The sequence below is a fragment of the Macaca thibetana genome, chromosome 9, assembly GCF_024542745.1.
Source record: "Macaca thibetana thibetana isolate TM-01 chromosome 9, ASM2454274v1, whole genome shotgun sequence".
In the NCBI taxonomy this organism is placed as follows: Eukaryota; Metazoa; Chordata; class Mammalia; order Primates; family Cercopithecidae; genus Macaca; species Macaca thibetana.
The window spans coordinates 34,902,927-34,922,628 of NC_065586.1; the positions used below are offsets into that span (position 1 = coordinate 34,902,927).

General features: G+C 42.0%; 3 protein-coding genes and 1 non-coding gene across 17 annotated transcripts in view; 3 read left to right on the top strand and 1 right to left on the bottom strand.

The window, feature by feature from the left end:
* The window catches only part of CUL2 (cullin 2), a 135,397-nt gene extending 128,347 nt beyond the window's left edge, over positions 1 to 7,050 (bottom strand). Inside the window, exon 1 of the mRNA XM_050804779.1 lies at positions 6,958 to 7,050. The gene's annotated coding sequence lies outside the window, so the exon portion shown is untranslated. The remainder of the gene's footprint in view (positions 1 to 6,957) is intronic.
* Positions 1 to 19,702, top strand: part of CCNY (cyclin Y) — an 876,528-nt gene that overhangs the window by 432,802 nt on the left and 424,024 nt on the right. The gene's annotated exons all lie outside the window — the stretch shown is intronic.
* The window catches only part of CREM (cAMP responsive element modulator), an 86,829-nt gene continuing 74,352 nt past the window's right edge, over positions 7,226 to 19,702 (top strand). For 6 of the 14 annotated variants that reach the window (XM_050804794.1, XM_050804795.1, XM_050804796.1 and 3 more), the window contains exon 1: positions 19,128 to 19,225. In XM_050804794.1, coding sequence (XP_050660751.1) covers positions 19,182 to 19,225 — 44 coding nt within the window. In that variant the 5' untranslated portion in view covers positions 19,128 to 19,181. Of the gene's footprint in view, positions 7,555 to 7,765; positions 7,929 to 19,127; positions 19,226 to 19,702 lie in introns of those variants that run through there. The other 8 variants (XM_050804793.1, XM_050804804.1, XM_050804831.1 and 5 more) reach the window with 7 other exon arrangements.
* LOC126963472 (U7 small nuclear RNA) lies at positions 16,441 to 16,504 on the top strand. The gene has a single exon (XR_007729104.1). It is a non-coding gene; the product is annotated as a U7 small nuclear RNA (small nuclear RNA).

Consider the following 19,702-nt stretch of genomic DNA (forward strand, 5'->3'; position numbering starts at 1 on the left):
GTATTGCTCTCTGAGCAATATAAGCCAGTCTGAGGTCACTCTTTTGGCTCTATACATTAATATTTATTTTTTATTCTTACCTTTTCAGAACATGGCAAAAAAACCTTTGGCTCCAATTTCTTTGCACAGCCTAGTATCCAGAGAGAGAGAAAACTGATCATCTATAGGGACTGCATGTATTATCAAGCTATGGTATTCAGATTTATTTTATCATCTAAATGATCATTTCCAATTTTGTATATTAAAAACTCAGATATAGAAGTGAGTGAATCTGTACACAGAAAGGCTTAGACACAAATACCAAATTAATTGTCATGCCAGGCTGGGCACAGTGGCTTATGCTTATGATGTCAGCTACTAAGGAGGCTGAGTTGAAGGATCGCTTGAGCCTGGGAGGCAGAGGTTGCAGTAAACTGAGACTGCACCACTGCACTCCAGCCTGGGTGACAGAGGGAGAATTTGTCTCAATAAATAAATAACATAAAATATAAATTGTCCTACCTGGGTGTGGGATGGCTGGGTTTTCTAGTTTCTATTATAAAAAGTTACATTTTATTTGAAGAAAACAAAGTATCCACATGATGGCACTATAACCTACAAAATAAGAGGTTGTCAATTTATGAAGACCAAGAACTTAGAGTACTTATTACTCTAAAATACTGAAAAGAAATTGCCTAAAGAATGTGCTGAAAAATGGCTGGGCTCATGCCTGTGAATCTCAGCAATTTGAGAGGCCAAGGCAGGCAGATCGCTTGAGCCCAGGAGTTCAAGACCAGCCTGGATGACATGGTGGAAACCCCCTATAGGAAAATACAAAAATTAGCCTGGCATGGTGATACGCGCCTGTAGTCCCAGCTACTCGGAAGGCTGAAGTGGGAGGATTGCGTGAGCCCAGGAGGTTGAGGCCGAGTGAGCCAAGATCATACCACTGCAATCCAACCTGGGCCATAGAGTAAGAGATCCTGTCTCAAAAAAACAATAACGAAAAAAAAGAATGCTGAAAAATAAGGCATTTTATATATAAGGTACTATGGATATAGTTCCCTTATGTTTTACGTAGACTTACTGGCTAATCCTTCATATCCCTTTCCAAGTTCATTTTTCCATGATTTATTTAATAATAGTATCTTAGTCCTAAAGGGAGCACATGACCATGTTGGGAGCTACTTAATGCATTCCCCATAATGTCATGTCTTCCTATAGGCGATTCTAGGGGAAACAGTGTTAAATGAGACAGATGCCATCCATGGAGTTTATATCCTGGCCGGAAGATAGGCTTTATTTATTTATTCTTTTGGGGTGGAGTCTCACTCACTCTGTCACCCAGGCTGGAGTGCTGTGGCACGATCTCAGCTCACTGCAAACCCCACCTCCCAGGGTCAATTGATTCTCCCACTTCAGCCTCCCAAGTAACAGGGACTAGGGGCAAACCACCACGCCCAGCTGATTTTTTGTATTTTTAGTAGAGACAGGGTTTCGCCATGTTGGCCAGGCTGTAAGATATGCACTGTATTAAAACCTTTATGTTATTCGCTAACGTATTCTTCTTCACAAACACTTTATGAAGTCAGTACTAGGATCCCTGCTCTACAGCTAAAGAAAACTAGGCTGAGAGAGGGGCTAAGGCCACAGAACAAAAATGTGGCATGGAGCCCTTTTCCAATACGAAATATATTGATAATAACAATCTTCCTCTTTTCCTTATGCCTTTCTTCTCCCTTAGTGAGGCACGGTGGCACATGTCTGTAGTCCCAGCTACTTGGTCAGCAGAGGTGGGACGACTGCTTGAGTCCAGGAGGTTGAGGCTGCAGTGAACCATGATCACACTACTGTACTCCAGCCTAGGTGACAGAACAAGACCCTGTCTCAAATAAATAAAATAAAAATTAGTTTAGTTTAACGACTGCAATCTTATAGTTTTAAATAATTCAGTAACCTGGGTTTTTATTACAATATCCTTTAGCGATAGTTCTAAGTAGTTTCCTGAGCACAGAGCACGTCAGATTTAGAGGTTTAAGTTTACCAAAGTTAAAAACCAAAAGCACGTAAACACACACACAAAATGGTATTTCCCATGTTGGAACATAGAACTGTTAACTCTCTAATAGAACGAAACATTTTTTGCCAAATCGCAAATCAAAGACATCATAAATCAAGCACATATTATACTAACTTGTTTTTACCTTTCTCAAATATTTAAATTGGGCACACTATCTTTGTAAGTCTCAAATCCTAAAGTTTGAATAGAAAGGGCCTGCGTAGAAATGCTTTTAAGGTGAATCCATTTTCTAGTTTTTCTCTGTATTAAATTAGTAAAATAAACAAAATAGGATAGTCATTTGAAAAATGCTAAATCTTGGGATCTGTGGTCTAGAGAAAAGAAAGAGTACAGGGTTAAAAGTCACAAGTTCGGGGTTCTAGTCCTAATATTACTATATCTACTAGCCAAAGGACATTTTGAAACCTCTCAGCCTCTACTCTCTAATTTATAAAACAAAGGGGTTTATTTTGATTTCTAAGTTGTCAGATTTCACACAAGTCAACAAAGAAACTTGGCCAAGTCATAAAATAATAATTATAGCTTACATTTATTTAGTGCTTTACATGCATTAATTTAATTCATGTAACTTGTGAGGCAGGTAGTAATAATATCCTTATTTTATTTTATTTATTTATTTTTTTTGAGATAGAGTCTTGCTCCATTGCCCAGGCTGGAGTGCACTGGCACAATCTCGGCTCACTGCAACCTCCACCCCCTGGGTTCAAGTGGTTCACATGCCTCGGGCTCCTAAGTAGCTGGGATAACAGGCATGCTCCATCATGCCTGGTTAATTTTTGTATTTTTAGTAGAGATGGGGTTTTGCCATATTGGCCAGTCTGTTTGTTCTCAAACTCCTCGCCTCAAGTGATCTGCTTGCCTTGGCCTCCCAATGTGCTAGAATTATAGGCGTGGGCCACCGTGCCTGGCCAATATCCCCATTTTAGAGAAGCCACCTATACAAAAAAAAATAAAATTAGACAGGCATGATGGTGCACACCTATAGTCCTAGCTACTCAGGAGGCTGAGATGGGAGGATGGCTTGAGCCTGGGAGGTCAAGACTGCAGTGAGCTGTGACAGCACCACTGCACTCCAGCCAGGGTGACAGAGTAAGATCCTATCTACAAATAAACAAAACATACAAAAAACAAAACAAAACAAATGACTTCATGCCAAACTTAGTTGTACTCTGTTAGCTAATAACATCTCACTGGAGTTTTTGCTTCAATTAAAATGTCATTTATTTTTAAAATATGTAAAGCACTCTTGCAGTACACAATTCAAGAGGCCACCAAAGATAATTCACAATCTCCTTTCACTTCTGTTCCTTAAGTTTCAGTCCCTCCTAGTCACTGTAGATTTTTTAAGAAGAGAAATCATATTACCAGAGCTATATCTAAGGAAAATGAATCAAACAGAAATGCTTAGGATGAACTATACTGGAAGTACCAGACCGGTAATAGTGGGAATAAAAAAAAAGGGATGGGTGCAAGTTTCTACAGGCAAAAGCAACAACACTTAGCATTTAGCACAGGGCCTGGAATATAGCAGGCACTTCAAAATATTTTCTATGTGGCTCCTGAATGACATGAGTAGACGAACGACCAAAATGATTTCAAGGTGTAGAGGCAGGATGACAAGGAGCTGAAAAGTGCCATTAACGTTGCCAAAACAACAATAAAAAATCAAGATTCAGGTATGAAAGGGGAAGAAGACGAGACATGTAGTTTTGAACCTATGAGTTGGAAACGCTCATGGGCCACGGAAGTGAGAACTGTTAGGTGTTCGAAAATGTGATCTGGTGCTAATGAATGAATTTGGAAGCTTTGGGTATAAATGCTAGAATTATCTTTCAAAAAAATGGGTATGATTAGATAACTAAGGAAAATACTGTTTGAGGACAGTATAGAAGATGATGTCCAAGGACAGAAAATTAGTAACTGTCTACACTAGGGAGACAAAGATGAGTGAAACCATGAGAGCCAAGTATCATGAAAATTCAGGAGGGAGACTATATTAAGAAGGCGGCAGGCTTATGCCTGTAATCCGAACACTTTGGGAAGCTGAGATGGGAGGATCGCTTTAGACCAGGAATTTGAAGCTGAATGAGCTATGATTGCACCACTGCACTCTAACCTGGGTGACAGAGCGAGACTCTGCCTCTAAGTAAATACATTTAAAAAAGAAGGCAGCAGTCATTGGTACTATCAGATGAGGAAAATAGGTCAAGTAGAATGAAAAATGAGAAAAAGTCATCAGATTTAGTAATCAGAAAGGGGACAGATTTAGTAATCATTCCAAGTGCAATGGCTCATGCCTATAATCCCAGCACTTTCAGAGGCCAAAGTGGAAGGATTGCTTAAGCCCAGGAGTTCCCGACTAGCCTGGGCAAGAATAAGGCCCCATGTCTACATATAAAAATAAAAATTAAGTTAAAAAAAAAAAGAGAGGGCCGGGCGCGGTGGCTCAAGCCTGTAATCCCAGCACTTTGGGAGGCCGAGGCGGGTGGATCACGAAGTCAGGAGATTGAGACCATCCTGGCTAACATGGTGAAATCCCGTCTCTACTAAAAATACAAAAAACTAGCCGGGCGTGGTGGCGGGCGCCTGTAGTCCCAGCTACTCGGAGGCTGAGGCAGGAGAATGGCGTAAACCCGGGAGGCGGAGCTTGCAGTGAGCCGAGATCGGGCCACTGCACTCCAGCCTGGGTGACACAGCGAGACTCCGTCTCAAAAAAAAAAAAAAGAGAGGGAAGAGAGCAAAAATTTGGCAGGAAATAACAAACGAGTGGGTGGTGAGGAAGTGAATACAGCCCCTGCCTTGCCTTCCTCTCTTGAGAAATGTGATGGTGAGGGGATGGCAAGGGATGGAGCAGTAAGCAAATGGGCAAAAAATCAAATGTAAATGTACAACCTGGAATTGGCAACTCTGTGGCCTTCCTTATAGGGTTAGCAGTGCCAACAGTTTTCAAGAGGCAAGATACACATTTGTAGGGAATGAAGGAGCCAAGAGGACGAAAAAAGCTGCAGGTATACTCGTGGTAATTGAGCAAGATCTGATATGGGAAAGAAATGACATCTAACTTACAGTTGGATTTGGAAAGGAAAAGAGGCGCTCCTCCCGACCCAGAAAGGGAGGGAAAGTTGAAGTTATTTTGAAGTGAGGAGGGAGGATAAGGGTGTGACTGACAGCCTGTATTTTCTCAGAAAAGTAGGTGACCTACTTGTCCCTCCCCACCAGAGAATTAACTGTCACCTAGGTGAGGAGCCCCAAAAGCTAGACACTGGACTAACACAAACATGACTAGGTTTTTAAGTACTTATCTTATGGCAGATGTTTTTTTAAAATCTATAATAACCCTAACAGGTAGGTACTATTTTTCTTCTCATTTTAAAATTTTATGCTTCCCTTAAGAGGATATGAAACTTGCCCACAGCTAACAAGCATACATTTAAACCCAGATCCAACTGCATGGTTTTTTAAGTCTATTACATCTTATGTCAAGGGGATAGCAGAGGCCATGAACTGATGGGCTTATAAGTATGTGTATCTCACCTCTAGTACTGATCTTTGTAAAAAAAACCAGATGAACAAAAAAATATGGTTTGTGCTTTCTGAATTTTATAATTAAGACTACATACATATGGGAGTAAAATACTGACAAGAAAGGAAACAGTAGAGAAAATACTTTGCAAATAAGAAATTGCCGTTCCTTTGATTCTTTTTGATTCATATGAACTTCTGTTACACAGACAATTGTTGTGGACACAATTCCCTTTGACCTATGAAAATTAGATTTGAACAAAGGTTCAGATTGGATTTAGATTAGGTCCTGCTCAGTGAAAATTATGAAAACACTGACACTACAGTAACTGATATGAAAGAATACAATAAATCCTCACTTAACATTGTCAATAGCTTCTTAGAAACTCGTTTTCAGTTAAACAATGTACAATGAAACCGATTTTTGTCATCAATATTATAATGAAATGAAGACAACATTGAATGAAATGTTTTTTTGTGGACCTGCTGTAAGTTGTTAGGCTAAAAATCATGGTTTCTAAGAACCTATCGTTAAGTGACGACCTACTGTACTCTATAACCATGCTGCTATTCTTTATTCCTGACATCTCATTAATTTTTTTTTTTTTTTTTTTTGAGATGGAGCCTTGCTCTGTCACCCAGGCTGGAGTGCAGTGGAACGATCTCTCAGCTCACTGCAGCCTTGACCTCCCAGGTTCAAGCGATTCTCTTGCCTTAGCCTCCCAAGCAGCTGGGACTACAGGTGTCTGCCACCACTCCCGGCTAATTTTTGTATTTTTAGTAGAGATGGGGTTTCACCATGTTGGCCAGGCTGCTCCTGACCTCAAGTGATCTGCCCATGTCTGCCTCCCAAAATGCTGGGATTACAGGCGTGAGCCCCAGGCCGACCTTTCTAATCTTAAAAAAAAAAAAAAGAGAGATGGGGTCTCACTGTGTTCCCTAGGCTGGTCTCCTGGGCTCAAGCGATCCTCCCACCTTGGCCTCCCGAAGTGTTGGGATTACAGGCTTGAGTCAGCGCGCCCGGCATGCGGAGCATTTCCAGTCAAACACTGGGATAAACTGCAAGAAACGACCCTAAGAAGCAGGTGAATTGTCTCAGGAGCTCAAGCTTCCTTTGGAGAAGGACTCAACCAGCTGTGACTGGCTGTGAAGACAGAGGAAAAGGGCCTCTAGTTAAGGCATGTAGACAGCTTTTAAAAGTCAGAAGCAGCACGCCCGTAGTCCCAGCTACTCAGGAGGCTGAGGCGGGAGGATCACTTGAGCCTGGGGAGATAGACGTTGCAGAGCCGAGATCACACCACTGCAGTCCGGCCTGGATAGAGGTGAGACGCTCGCGGATCTTGGCTTGGGGTTGGCGGCTTTAGGAAGAAACTGACCTCGAGACCCTGAGGACCTGGCGACAGCTGTTACTCTGGCTGACAAATCATTGGACTTCCGGCGCACGCGCGGCGCGGCGCGGCGCGGCAAGGCCAGCTTTCGATTTCCAGCCTTCCCCCGGCCCCTACCTTCCGCCCCACCTCCAGGCTAGTTCCTCCTCTTGGCCCCGCCCCCTGACCTTACTTCTCCCCACCCCTAGGCCCCGCCCCCTGATCCGCTCCTTCCCGCCGCCCCTCCCCCGTTCCATTTCATTGTTGGATTGTGGCGCCTCACTCCTGCTGGCGGCCGGCAGGGGGCGGAGTTCGAGCCTGGATTTTTCCTCGGGGCGTCCCCCGGGAGGCCGTCCCGGCGTGGGGGAGGGGAGGGCGGGGCGGGAGGACGCGGTTCCGTCGGCTGCAGCGCTACTTTTGGTCCGGGGTCGGCAGGGAGGCCGCGGCTACCGCATCAGAGCTGACGTGGGGACTACGTGGGGCCGCTGCCGGCGCCGGGTTGCTGGGCGGCGGCGCCGCTGCTGAGCGGCGGTCGGGCTCGCCGTCTCCACCTCCTCGCGTCCGTAATCAGTGACGAGGTCCGCTACGTAAATCCCTTTGCGGCGGGTAAGTGGTGCGCCAGCCCCGGCCCCGAGACCCAGCAGCCGGCGACGCGGCGCAGGAGGCGGAGGTGGAGGCAGGAGGCGGAGCGGAGCCGGGGGCGGTGGAGCAGCGGAGGCCGAGCGGAGCCGTGGGTGGCGGGCCGGGACCCCGGAGCCGGGCGGAGGTTTGGCGGGGAAGCCGCGAGTTCACCTGACGCGGCCCCTCGCTTGGCGCCCCCGTGGCCGCTGCCTTCTCGGCCCACGCCCGCTTGGTCATCTCAGCTGCCCCGGGACCCGCCTGCCTCCTCGCGAACTTGGGACGAGTTGGAAAATCCGCCCTGAGAGAGCCTTGCGGCTCAGGGGAGCGGTTTAACTCGGAAAAGGAAAAGGAAGCCAGAAGTAAGGACTTCGGATTTCAGTGCCCACAGCGCCTCTGCCCCACTTTGCGAGCTCAGTTCAAACTTCAGCGAACGCAGCCCGTTTTTCCCAAAACCCGGCCGGAGGGCCTCGTAGCTGAGTCATTCGGTCCCGGGCGCGGGCAATCTCAGGAGAGGGAAGGGCAGAGCCGCGACCGCTCTCGAATGGCGCATTTTCCCTTCTGTCTGAGTCTTACCTTTTTAGGGCCATCTGGTAAGGTTTCCAGAGCCTGCTGAATTTGGGGGAATAAACACATTATTAAACATGCTTCTTTTTTTTTTTTTGAGACAGTTTTGCTCTGTTACCCAGGCTGGAATGCAGCGAGCGGCATGATCTCAGCTCACTGCAGCGTCTGCCTGCTGGGTTCGAGCGATTCTCTTGCTTCAGCCTTCCGAGTAGCTGGGATTACAGGCATGCGGCACCACGGCTGGCTAATTTTTGTATTTTTAGTAGAGCTGGAGCTTTTACCATGTTGGTCAGGCTGGTCTCGAACTCCTGACTTTCCACCCGCCTCGGCCTCCCAAAGTGCTGGGATTACAGGCGTGAGCCACCGCGCCCAGCCTCAACATGTTTCTTAATCCTGTTGCGTTTTATTTGTATATCAGATACCTGAGTTTGAAATCACTTAGGGGTTTCCTGCATGCTGCTCAGTGAAGCAGCTGTCAGTTTGTAATCACATTTTAAGGAATTGTGACTTACAAGGCCAGTCTCAAAGTGTCATTGAAACTGAAAGAGCCCGTTTAACAGTGTGGTTTATGTACGCGACTCAGTTTTCTTTTCTATTTAATTTGCCGGGCGGATGAGAGTGCACCTTTCCCTTGACACAAAAACCTAGATTGAACAGTGAGAGGTCCGCTATGAACATTGTATCGGATTACATTAATAAACCACGCTGTTTTGTTTTGCTTTTGCTTTGAGCACCACGTTTTTTTCCTAGTTTTTTTTTTTTTTTTTTTTTTTTTTTTTTTTTTTTTTGAGACAGGGTCTCGCTCTGGCGCCCAGGCTGGAGTGCAGTGGCACGATCTCGGCTCACTGCAAGCTCCGCATCCCGGGTTCATGCCATTCTCCTGCCTCAGCCTCCCGAGTAGCTGAGACTACAGGCGCCCGCCACCACGCCTGGCTAATGTTTTGTATTTTTAGTAGGGACGGGATTTCACTGTGTTAGCCAGGATGGTCTCGATCTCCTGACCTAGTGATCCGCCCACTTCAGCCTCACAAAGTGCTGGGATTACAGGCGTGAGCCATCGCACCCGGCCTTTTTTTCTTAGTCTTGATTCTGTTTTTGGATAACAAACTTTCCCTTCCTAAGTCATAGTAGTCTTAAAAGTCTTTCAATCTAAAGTAATTTTTTTCCCAAAGGAAGGCTTGCACGCAATATGTTTGGCCAATAAATGCTAAGTATTAAAACTGATGTTTAAAGAACTATGTATTGATCCCGACACAACTTTAACAAATATATTAAAATGGTTTTGATCCTGAATGAGTAAACACTTAAAGCATCGTCAGTATACACACGACTTTGGCGAATCTGTAAATAGATGAATATAACACATACTTTCCCAGTGAGTTGGTGATGGATGTGGAATCATTTTGGTGAGTGTGAAGTTGTAATTACGGTGATGTTTGTGTACATATTTTGGTGACAGTATATGAATAAATTTTTATTTAATGCGTAAACACAGAGGACATTTTTATTTTTAGTCTTTTTGTTTTTGCATTGTCCGTGAAAGTTAATGAAATTTACTTCTACTTTCTGAATTTTAAACTCTCGAATCCATAGTTAATAGGCTGTATTCCAGTTTCATGCTCAGGTGAGTCACTGCGTAATCAAAATACAAAATCTTGCTTAGGGTTATGACCATTTCATGAAAAGTAGGGAAAAGTTTTGCATTATTAACGTACATAAGGAATCCTGACTGAATCTTTACCAATATAGAGATATGTTTCTGAAGTTGTATTTTCTCCCAAGTTGTATTCCCTGCAAATTAAGTATTGGGTCAGAAGATTGAGCTAGGTTTATTGTTGAAGTGGATAGTCCTACTGAAGAGCTCTCAAATGTCCTGTTCCTTTTAGACAGACTTCTTAAAACTGAGCAGTGCAAGTAATAGCTGAACCACTGAGAGACGCTATTTTTTAGAGCAGTTTTAGAACCAGTATTTTTATATTTCCTTATCAACATTGATAAGGAAATAAGCCTGAAATGCCGAATTTTATCGTTTCTACTTAAGTAAACTGATGGATTCCGTATGTAAAAGTCAGCTTTGAAAAGAATTATTATTGTACATTGAATACAGTTTTGATATTATCAACACAGGAACTTAAAAAAATACCCATTTTAGGCTGGGTGTGGAGGCTCATGCCTGTAATCCCAGCATTTTGGGAGGCTGAGGCAGGCGGATCACCTGAGGTCGGGAGTTCAAGACCAGCCTAACCAACATGGAGAAACCCTGTCTCTATTAAAAATACAAAATTAGCTGGGCATGGTGGCCCATGCCTGTAATTCCAGCTACTCAGCAGGCTGAGGCTGGCGAGGCTGGAGAATCGCTTGAACCCAGAAGGCAGAAGGTGCAGTGAGGCGAGATCAAGCCATTGCACTCCAGCCTGGGCAACAGGAGCGAAACTCTGTCTCAGAAACAAAACAAAACAAACAAACAAAAAACCACCCATTTTAGGAAAGATGTATCTCATTACGCAATAGGTAGAAATGAACATTTTAAATACGTTAATAATCTCCTTTTAGACAATACATTTTATTTTTTTTTATTATTATTATTATTTTTTGAGACTGAGTCTTGCTCTGTGCCCCAGGCTGGAGTGCAGTAGCGCGATCTCAGCTCACTGCAAGCTCCGCCCCCCTGGGTTCACGCCATTCTCCTGCCTCAGCCTCCTGAGTAGCTTGGACTACAGGTGCCTACCACCACGCCCAGCTAATTTTTTTGTATTTTTAGTAGAGACGGGGTTTCACCGTGTTAGCCAGGATGGTCTCGATCTCCTGACCTCGTGATCCGCCCCTCTTGGCCTCCCAAAGTGCTAGGATTACAGGCTTGAGCCACCGCGCCCGGCCGACAATACATTTTAAATACCTTTTGCAATGGGAGCTCCACAATAAAGACTGCTGTTGTTAAGAATAAATGCTTTTACTCATAGGTTTTCATTTTCTGATACTGTATATCCAGTAGAGAATAAGCAAGAACAAAGAAGAAAACCTAAGGATATCATTAGTGGAAATTTTTGTTAATATTACTTATGAAAATGCCTTAAATCTTAGTGCACTGAATAATGATGTTTTGATCAATGATGGACCATATATATGTCCATTAAGATTATAATGGAGCTGAAGAATTCCTGTCACTTAGTGATGTCCTAGCTGTCCTAATGTCAGAGGGCAGAGTATTACCTTTTCTATGTTTAGGTATGTTTCGACACACAAATACATTCCACTGTGTTCTGATCACCTGCAGTATATAGTACAGTAACATGCTGTACAGGTTTTGTAGCCTAGGAGCAACAGGCTATCCCATTTGGCATAAGTGTGTAGTCGGTTACGCCATCTTGGTTTGTTTAAGAGCAGTTTATAACGTTCGCAGAATGAAGTTGCCTAATATTTCTAAGAACGTATCCCCATTATTAAGTGAAGCATAACTGTAGTTCAGTTATAGTAAGGTTTACAAAGTAAAATGATATCTATTTGCACATTTCATGACAGGCCTTCCTAGGAGTGATAGAGGAAATTACTGGCAACATGTGTGTGAAGTAGTTTTTGTAAGTAGAAGAAATGCATAGGCTACAAAACTGTATGGTAGTTTTGCTTAAAGACTGCTTAAATAACTATCTCATTGGTCAGGAAGGATGCTTACCTCTAAGAAAACCTTACTAGCAACTCATCCTCTTGTTAGACTTTTTTGAAGCCTCATCAGTTCTCCACAAATGAGAAGTATCTTTGTGCATGTTTTCTAAACAGTAGTATAACCAGGCCAATTAAATGTCAAGATATTAGTAAAATCCTGTGAACGTTTAAGAGTGGAGCTAATGTAATGCTAATATTTTCCTTGAGAATTTCACAAAATAAACTCAGTGTCTTCAAAGTTATCTTAGTAAAGATTTTTTTTTGTATTTTTTTAAACATAGAAGACTTAAATCATCCATCTTAGAATAGCAAAATAGCAGATAGTTTTGTTTATATTCTTAACCTCAATGTTTTCATTTATAGCACAAAAAATGATTTTTTTTTTTTTTTTTTTTTGGCTTAGAAATGGTTTTAACTGGAATTTATATCCTAGCATTGATTATGGTGAAAGTGTCCACCCTTGGAATTGTGGCAACTATATCATACATAAAGACCTATATTACTGAATATGGGTGCTTAGAATGTTTTTACTCTTAAAAATTTCTGGAGGAGTAAAATTAGGCATGTTTCTGCACTTAGAAAGATACAGGTTTTGTTCAGATGTGTAAGATAGGCCCAATCTAGCTAAGTAAAATAATGGTAAAATTATTTTTTCTGATCTTAAGCTGATTCAGGTAGTTTACTTTGTCAGATTTACTATCTAGTAGTTAATGCATTTATACTTAATATGTAGATGTTTTGAAATGTACTTAATGTGCAGTAAAGAAGCATGCAATTGGAAAAAAAAAAAAAAAAAAAGACAACCTTACAGTGAGCCTAGTCAAGCAAATAACTCCCTCAAAAGTTTACAAATTTGGTTTCACATTGGCCGGTTGCGGTGGCTCGTGCCTGTAATCCCAGCACTTTGGGAGGCCGAGGTGAGTGGATCACGAGACCTGCCTGACCAAACATGGTGAAACCCCGTCTCTACTGAAAATACAGAAATTAGCTGGGCATGGTGGCTCGCGTGTGTAATCCCGGCTACTCAGGAAGCTGAGGCAGGAGAATCGCTTGAACCCGGGAGTTGGAGGTTGCAGTGAGCCAAGATCGTGCTACTGCACTCCAGCCTGAGTGACAGAGCGAGACTCAGTCTCAAAAAACGTAAAATAAAAATTTGGTTTCACATGAAGTGGTGGTGGTGGGGGAGGGAGGTGTTTGAAAGGATGGAGATAGACCATGATTATTTGAATTTCATTTTTCATTTCCTCCTCAGCAGCCGATTCTGTAGGTCATTTACTGTGAAATAGCCAAAAGCAGGCAGCAGGTGGGAAATGAATTGAAAAAGAGACACTTATTGAATAGCTAATCCTTTAGTGATTTTAGTAAAGAGTTAAGATTTCTTAATAACAGGTATCTCAGGCAATTAAATTGGAGTAGCCGTGAATCTGTATTAGAGAGCCTCCTGAATTTATGTATAATTCATGTTTGAAATATTAAAGACATTTACAAGTGTTTGGAATATTTATTTACGAGTATCCCTTTTGGCTATTCTGTTTTTACATGAAAGTGTAAAGATTATTTTTTGAAAGTTATTGTAACTTTGCTTCATAAAGAGTGTAAGACTAATGGTGTAATTTCATGGTACTGCTTTCTCACGTTGTTTTCCTGTACTCATCTCCTTCCCCTAAAATGGGTAACCATAGTCTCATCCCTGTCAATTTCAGCTGTTGGAATTATTTGTCTTATAACTAGCCCCACCTTCTCTTAATATTTTAATCGACTTGGTTGAGAAGCACCAACTTTACAATATGAGCTTCATATTCTCCTTTATCTTTCTTTTTTTTTTTTTTTTTTTTTTTTTTTTGAGACGGAGTCTTGCTCTGTCGCCCGGGCTGGAGTGCAGTGGCCGAATCTCAGCTCACTGCAAGCTCCGCCTCCCAGGTTTACGCCATTCTCCTGCCTCAGCCTCCCGAGTAGCTGGGACTACAGGCGCCCCACCTCGCCTGGCTAGTTTTTTGTATTTTTTAGTAGAGACGGGGTTTCACCGTGTTAGCCAGGATGGTCTCGATCTCCTGACCTCGTGATCCGCCCGTCTCGGCTTCCCAAAGTGCTGGGATTACAGGCTTGAGCCACCGCGCCCGGCCTCTCCTTTATCTTTCAAACTTTATTGCTATTGCTACTTAAATTACAGTTAACCTATGGATATCTACTTTTGCAAAGAACTAAAACCTTGCTTCATCACAGAACCAAATTGTATTTCTCTGTGTTCTTTCTCTTCCTGCTTCTGTAAAAGGTATGATACCTTTTATTCCACATTCCTTTCTTTTTCTTTTGGATATGCTAGTTGCAGTGCTTTCAGTTTTTCTTATTATTTTTCTTAGCCTTTCTTTCCAAAACCATCTCAATAATGCATAATTTACAGTTTATATTTTTGGGTTTTTGAAAGTGGCGTAAGAACTTAGATTGTTTGGCAAGTGTCTTATAAATCTTAATTCAATATTTCCCGTATTTCATAGTTACCTCCAACTGTAATATCTAGTCCAAAAGCAGATTTTTTTTTTTTTTTTTTTTTTTTTTTGAGACAGAGTCTCACTTTGTTGCCCAGGCTGGAGTGCAGTGGAGCGATCTCGGCTCACTGCAGCCTTCACCTTCCCAAGTTCAAGCGATTCTCCTGCCTTCGCCTCCGAAGTACCTGGAATTATAGGCACCCGCCACCATGCCTGGCTAACTTTTGTATTTTTTGCAGAGATAGGGTTTCACCATGTTGGCCAGGCTGGTCTCGAACTCCTGACCTCATGTGATCCACCCGCCTTGGCCTCCCAAAGTGCTGGGATTACAGGCGTGAGCCACGGCGCCTGGGCAGAAGCAGTTTTTTTAAAGCAGAAAAAGCAAAACTGTCTTTATTGTCTTTCCAAAGCATTCAACTTAGTCTTTAGAGAAACAGTTCTCTTTTTGAATCATTTAATCCACTTAGTCATTTCATCTAAGGTACTATTTAATAAAATTACAAAATTGCAACAAGTATGGCTGGCATAATCAGATTTGGTGACAAATACAACTAACTCTTGGTAAGCACCCATCCCTGTTGGAGTGAACACAAGTGCTTGGGCACACTAGAGAACTGTGGTGGGCATTAGCTATACTGTAAGCTTCACAGGAGTGGAGAACGCTGTTAATATGGAGAGCTAGAAATTGGTTAAGTAGACTTTGGTATTCTAGTAAACTTGCCCAAGAAGTTTAATTCTTATATATACCTAATTTTTCCAGAAAGTTACATTAAGGTATTAATGTAATTAACCACAGCAGATTAGGTATTCAAAGTTTTTTTTTTTTTTTTTTAAACAGCTCTATTGCCCTGGCTGGAGTGCAGTGGTGCTATCTCGGCTCACTGCAATTTCCACCTCCTGGATTCAAGTGATTCTCCTGCCTCAGCCTCCAGAGTAGCTGGGATTATAGGCACACACCACCATGCTAGCTAATTTTTGTAATTTTTTTTTTTTTTTTTTTTATAATGAGGCAGAGTCTCACTCTGTTGCCCAGGCTGGAGTGCAGGGGCGCGATCTTGGCTTACTGCAACCTCTGCTTCCTGGGTTCAAGCAATTCTCCTGCCTCACCCTCCCAAGGAGCTGGGATTGGTGCATGCCACCATGCCTGGCTAATTTTGTATTTTTAGTAGACGGGGTTTCGCCACGTTGGCCAGGCTGGCTGGTCTTGAACTCTTGACCTCAGGCGATCTGCCCACCTCAGCCTTCCAAAGTGCTGGGATTACTGGGGTGAACCATGGTACCTGGCCTCAACATTTTTAAGTGTTAATTTAATACTATCTTTATCAGCATATTGTATTTGTTTGCTTATTTTATATGAGCGTTTTCCAACATTCGCTTTATTACCCTCTCTGTAATATATAATCCCATATTCAGATTTCACCATTTGTCCCCAAAATGTCCTTTATAGCATAATCAACATATTTTAAATATCATTTGTATAGAAAGCTATATATTGAAGTATACTGACAGCAATGAAATTAATTAAGCCTGGCACGATGGCTCAAGCCTGTAATCCCAGCACTTTGGAAGGCCGAGGCAGGCAGATCACTTGAAGTCAGGGGTTTGAGACCAGCCTGTCCAACATGGTCAAACACCGTCTCTACTAAAAATACAAAAATTAGCTGGGCGTGGTGGCATGTGCCTGTAATCCCAGCTACTTGGGAGGCTGAGGCACGAGAACTGCAGAACTGCTTGAACCTGGGATGTGGAGTTTGCAGTGAGCTGAGATGGTGTCACTGTGCTCCAACCTGGGCGACGGAGCAAGACTCAGTCTCAAAAAAAAAAAAACAACAAAAAACGAAAAACAAAGAAATTAATTGAAGCTATTACACCAGAGGGTGAACATAGAGCAACTTGCTGGTGAAAGTAAGGTGAATGCCAAATGTTATTTTTGTAATCATACCTAATAAAGTTTTTATCAGGATGTTAGATGGCCTTCAAAATATGGCACAGAAATCCATAACTAGGCAAAATAATTTTGAGTCTCATTTCTTCTTGTAAGTTATTACTTGCCTGTAACAAACTCCTCTAAAATATGCCTTTCTGCTCTAAAAGCTAAAGCTTAAGAGTCCCTTGGCAGATGGGACTTTTAAATTATTCCTGTAGAAAATTGGTAGTATATAAGTGTTACAGCTCTTAGAATTTGTCCAGCAAGCTCTGTCTCTGGTTTTTGCCAGAATGCCCTCCACCTCCCAAAAAAAGAAAATTGGTAGATTGGTAGTATACAGGATATATCAGTGTTTTTTGGGAGTTTAGGTATAAAGATATCTGATTAGAAATTATAACTGGAGAGCTGATTACAGTGGCTCATGCCTGTAATCCCAACACTTTGGGAGGCTATGGTGGGAGGATTGCTTGAAGCTAGGTGTTTGAGACCAGCCTGGGCAACATAGTGATACCCATTTCTGGGGAAAAAAAAAAAAATTAAAAAGACATTTAAAAAAAAATGAGCCAAAGAAGATAGAGAACAAAAGGCTAGATAATTTGGAAGAAAAGCATGAAAGTAATGTCATAAAGAATTCAAAGAGGACAAAGTTTCAAATAGAGGAGGAAATGCTGTAGGGGTATTGAGGAAGATGGGGACTAGAAAGCATCCTTTTAGATTTGGCAAGCAGGCAAGCATTCATTGGTGACTTTGTGGAGAATAGTTGGAATGAAGTAAGGCTCTGATCATCCTGAGTCAGGGTCAAGTTTATCTTGTCCTTATTCGGGTATGAGGCTAGTTTTTCTTTTTGATATCCTGTGGCTCCCATGGCAAGAAGATGGTGCTTTCTTCAGTGCTGGTTACCTCTGGGAAGAGGAAGCAGGCGGCTGTTCCTGGACTTCTCTGAATACCTTTTTCTAGTTTTAAAGTTTTGAACCACAAGAATTTATTATTCAGCAAATAAAATATTTCCAAGTGGAATACAGAAATTGGCATTTGTTTCTATGATATAGTGCTGTGGTTGCCATTATTGTTCAAGTGCTATTATTATTTTATTGACACATCTGCCCCCTCTTTAGATTGCAGGCTCCTGGAGAGCTGTCTCCTGCAGTGCCCCAGCATCTAGTGTGAGGGGGTGGCATCTAATGGGTTATACAACTTTTAAGGAGCATAAGATGTCCCTATGTAAAATGCTAGTGTAGTATAACAGAATAAGGTTTAATCTCAGAATGGCATCAGTTCTGCTTTTTGTTCCTGTTGTGAGGAGCCTGTTCAAATGCCCTACTGTCTCTTGTCTCTATGCTGGGGGCAGATGGTAGCAGTAGCAACCATCGCCTTAGTGCGCTTAGTAAGGTCTAATAAACCTGCCTGCTGCCTACAGTTCCAAATTTGACCGGGATTGTATGCCATCATTTAGAGGAACCCTTAGGAGGGGACTCTGAAAGCAGTGTGTGTGTCTAAGCACTGCTGTTGTGGGCAGAGGCGCCTAGAGGTTACTTAGGGATGAGCACGATTGTTTTCTCCAGCTCTAAAATAAATTAAGGACTCCCAGATTTTTTTTTTTTTTGAGACTGTCTTTAAAGAGTTTAGGTCTGTGAATGGTCTTGCTCCGTCACCTAGGCTGGAGTACAGTGGTGCGAACATGGCCCATTGCAGCCTCAACTTTGCGTGCTCAAGTGATTCTCCCACCTCAGCCTCCTGAGTAGCTGGGAGTCCAGGCCTGTGCCACCATACCTGGTCAGTTTTCTTGTAGAGACAAGTTCTCACTATGTTGCCAAGGCTTGTCTCAAACTCCTGAGTTCAAGCAAACCTGCTGCCTCAGCCTCCCACAGTGCTGGGATTACAGGTGTGAGCCACCATGTCTGGCTCAAGTGTTCTTTTGTCTTTTTTTTTTTTTTTTTTTTTTTTTTGCCAGTTTTACTTCGTTCCACATGTCAAATATATCTTTTTAAAGATATTAGTAAAAAAAATAGAGTTTAATTGCTACAGTGTCTAAACTAGGTTTTTTTCATGGATTGAAGGCTATCAGAAGGACGTTTTGAATAAATGTATTTTGTTTGGAGTTTAATTTTTGGATAAAAACCCAAGTTGGAATTTAAGGTAAATGAAAATTTTGTTGCATTGAAGTGAAATATAAGGAAATAATTCATTAAGTTTATTAAATGATCATTCTTAAAAATAGAGCTGATACCCATGAGCTATACTTAGTGTGTATTAGATGATTTATATAGCACTGCTTTGTCTTCAGTAGCAAATAATCAGAAAAATAGTGTATCATTTCAGTTTTGTCAATTTTTTCCCCCTAGGAAGATAAGAAAAATACAGTAGAAATAAGATTGACAAAAAACAGTACAGGGCTGTTTTTAGCTTTCTAGTCTTTTGGTTTTTTTTGCGGGGCAGGGGGTGGTGTTTTGTATTTTTAGTTTTATAGAAATTAGAATGTTCTTCCTGGCCTCATTTTGAGAGGTTTTAATTTTTTTTTTTTTTTTTTTTTTTTTTTTTTTTTTTTTTTGAGACGAAGTCTCGCTCTGTAGCCCGGGCTGGAGTGCAGTGGCCGGATCTCAGCTCACTGCAAGCTCCGCCTCCCAGGTTTACGCCATTCTCCTGCCTCAGCCTCCCGAGTAGCTGGGACTACAGGCGCCCGCCACCTCGCCCGGCTAGTTTTTTGTATTTTTTAGTAGAGACGGGGTTTCACGGTGTTCGCCAGGATGGTCTCGATCTCCTGACCTCGTGATCCACCTGTCTCGGCCTCCCAAAGTGCTGGGATTACAGGCTTGAGCCACCGCGCCCGGCCGAGAGGTTTTAATTTAAATAAAATTTAATTTGAGAGTTTTTTGAAGTGAAATGTTATGATCTCCCAATTCAACATTATAATTTTACTGCAGGATAAATAAAGAAAACGGGAAAGGAGGAAAGCATTGATTACAAATGTCTTAACAATGAGCAAATGTGCAAGGAAAAAATATATTAAGACAAATCTAAGGTAGGTAGATGTATGTTTTTCTGTTCTTTTGAAAATTCTACTTAGCTTAAAGTTCATGATGAGTAAATGGATGTATAGATGTACACATACATATATGTATGTATATGTATTCTATTATAGACTCGAATTATTCAGCCATTCACTTAAGGTACCATCTACTGTGTACCATGCTAGGCGCTGTAGGGGATGTGTGGGTATGTCAGTTGACGTATGCCAAGTACTGGTCTTTTCAGTTAGAAAGCAGACCATTTGTGAGGATGTCGATAGTTCAGCGGAATTGTAGAATTTGAAGAGTCCCCAGGGTTTTATTCTTCCTCCTGGCCTTTTGGCTATACTTGTATTTAACCTTACGAAATAGAATAAAGTTTCTACCAACACTTTACAAATATCCAAATAGAATTTTTCAAGTTTTCTTTTGATTACTTTCAGAGACATTCTGTTTCATCAGTTGGATATAGCCCTGAAGAGAAAATTGAT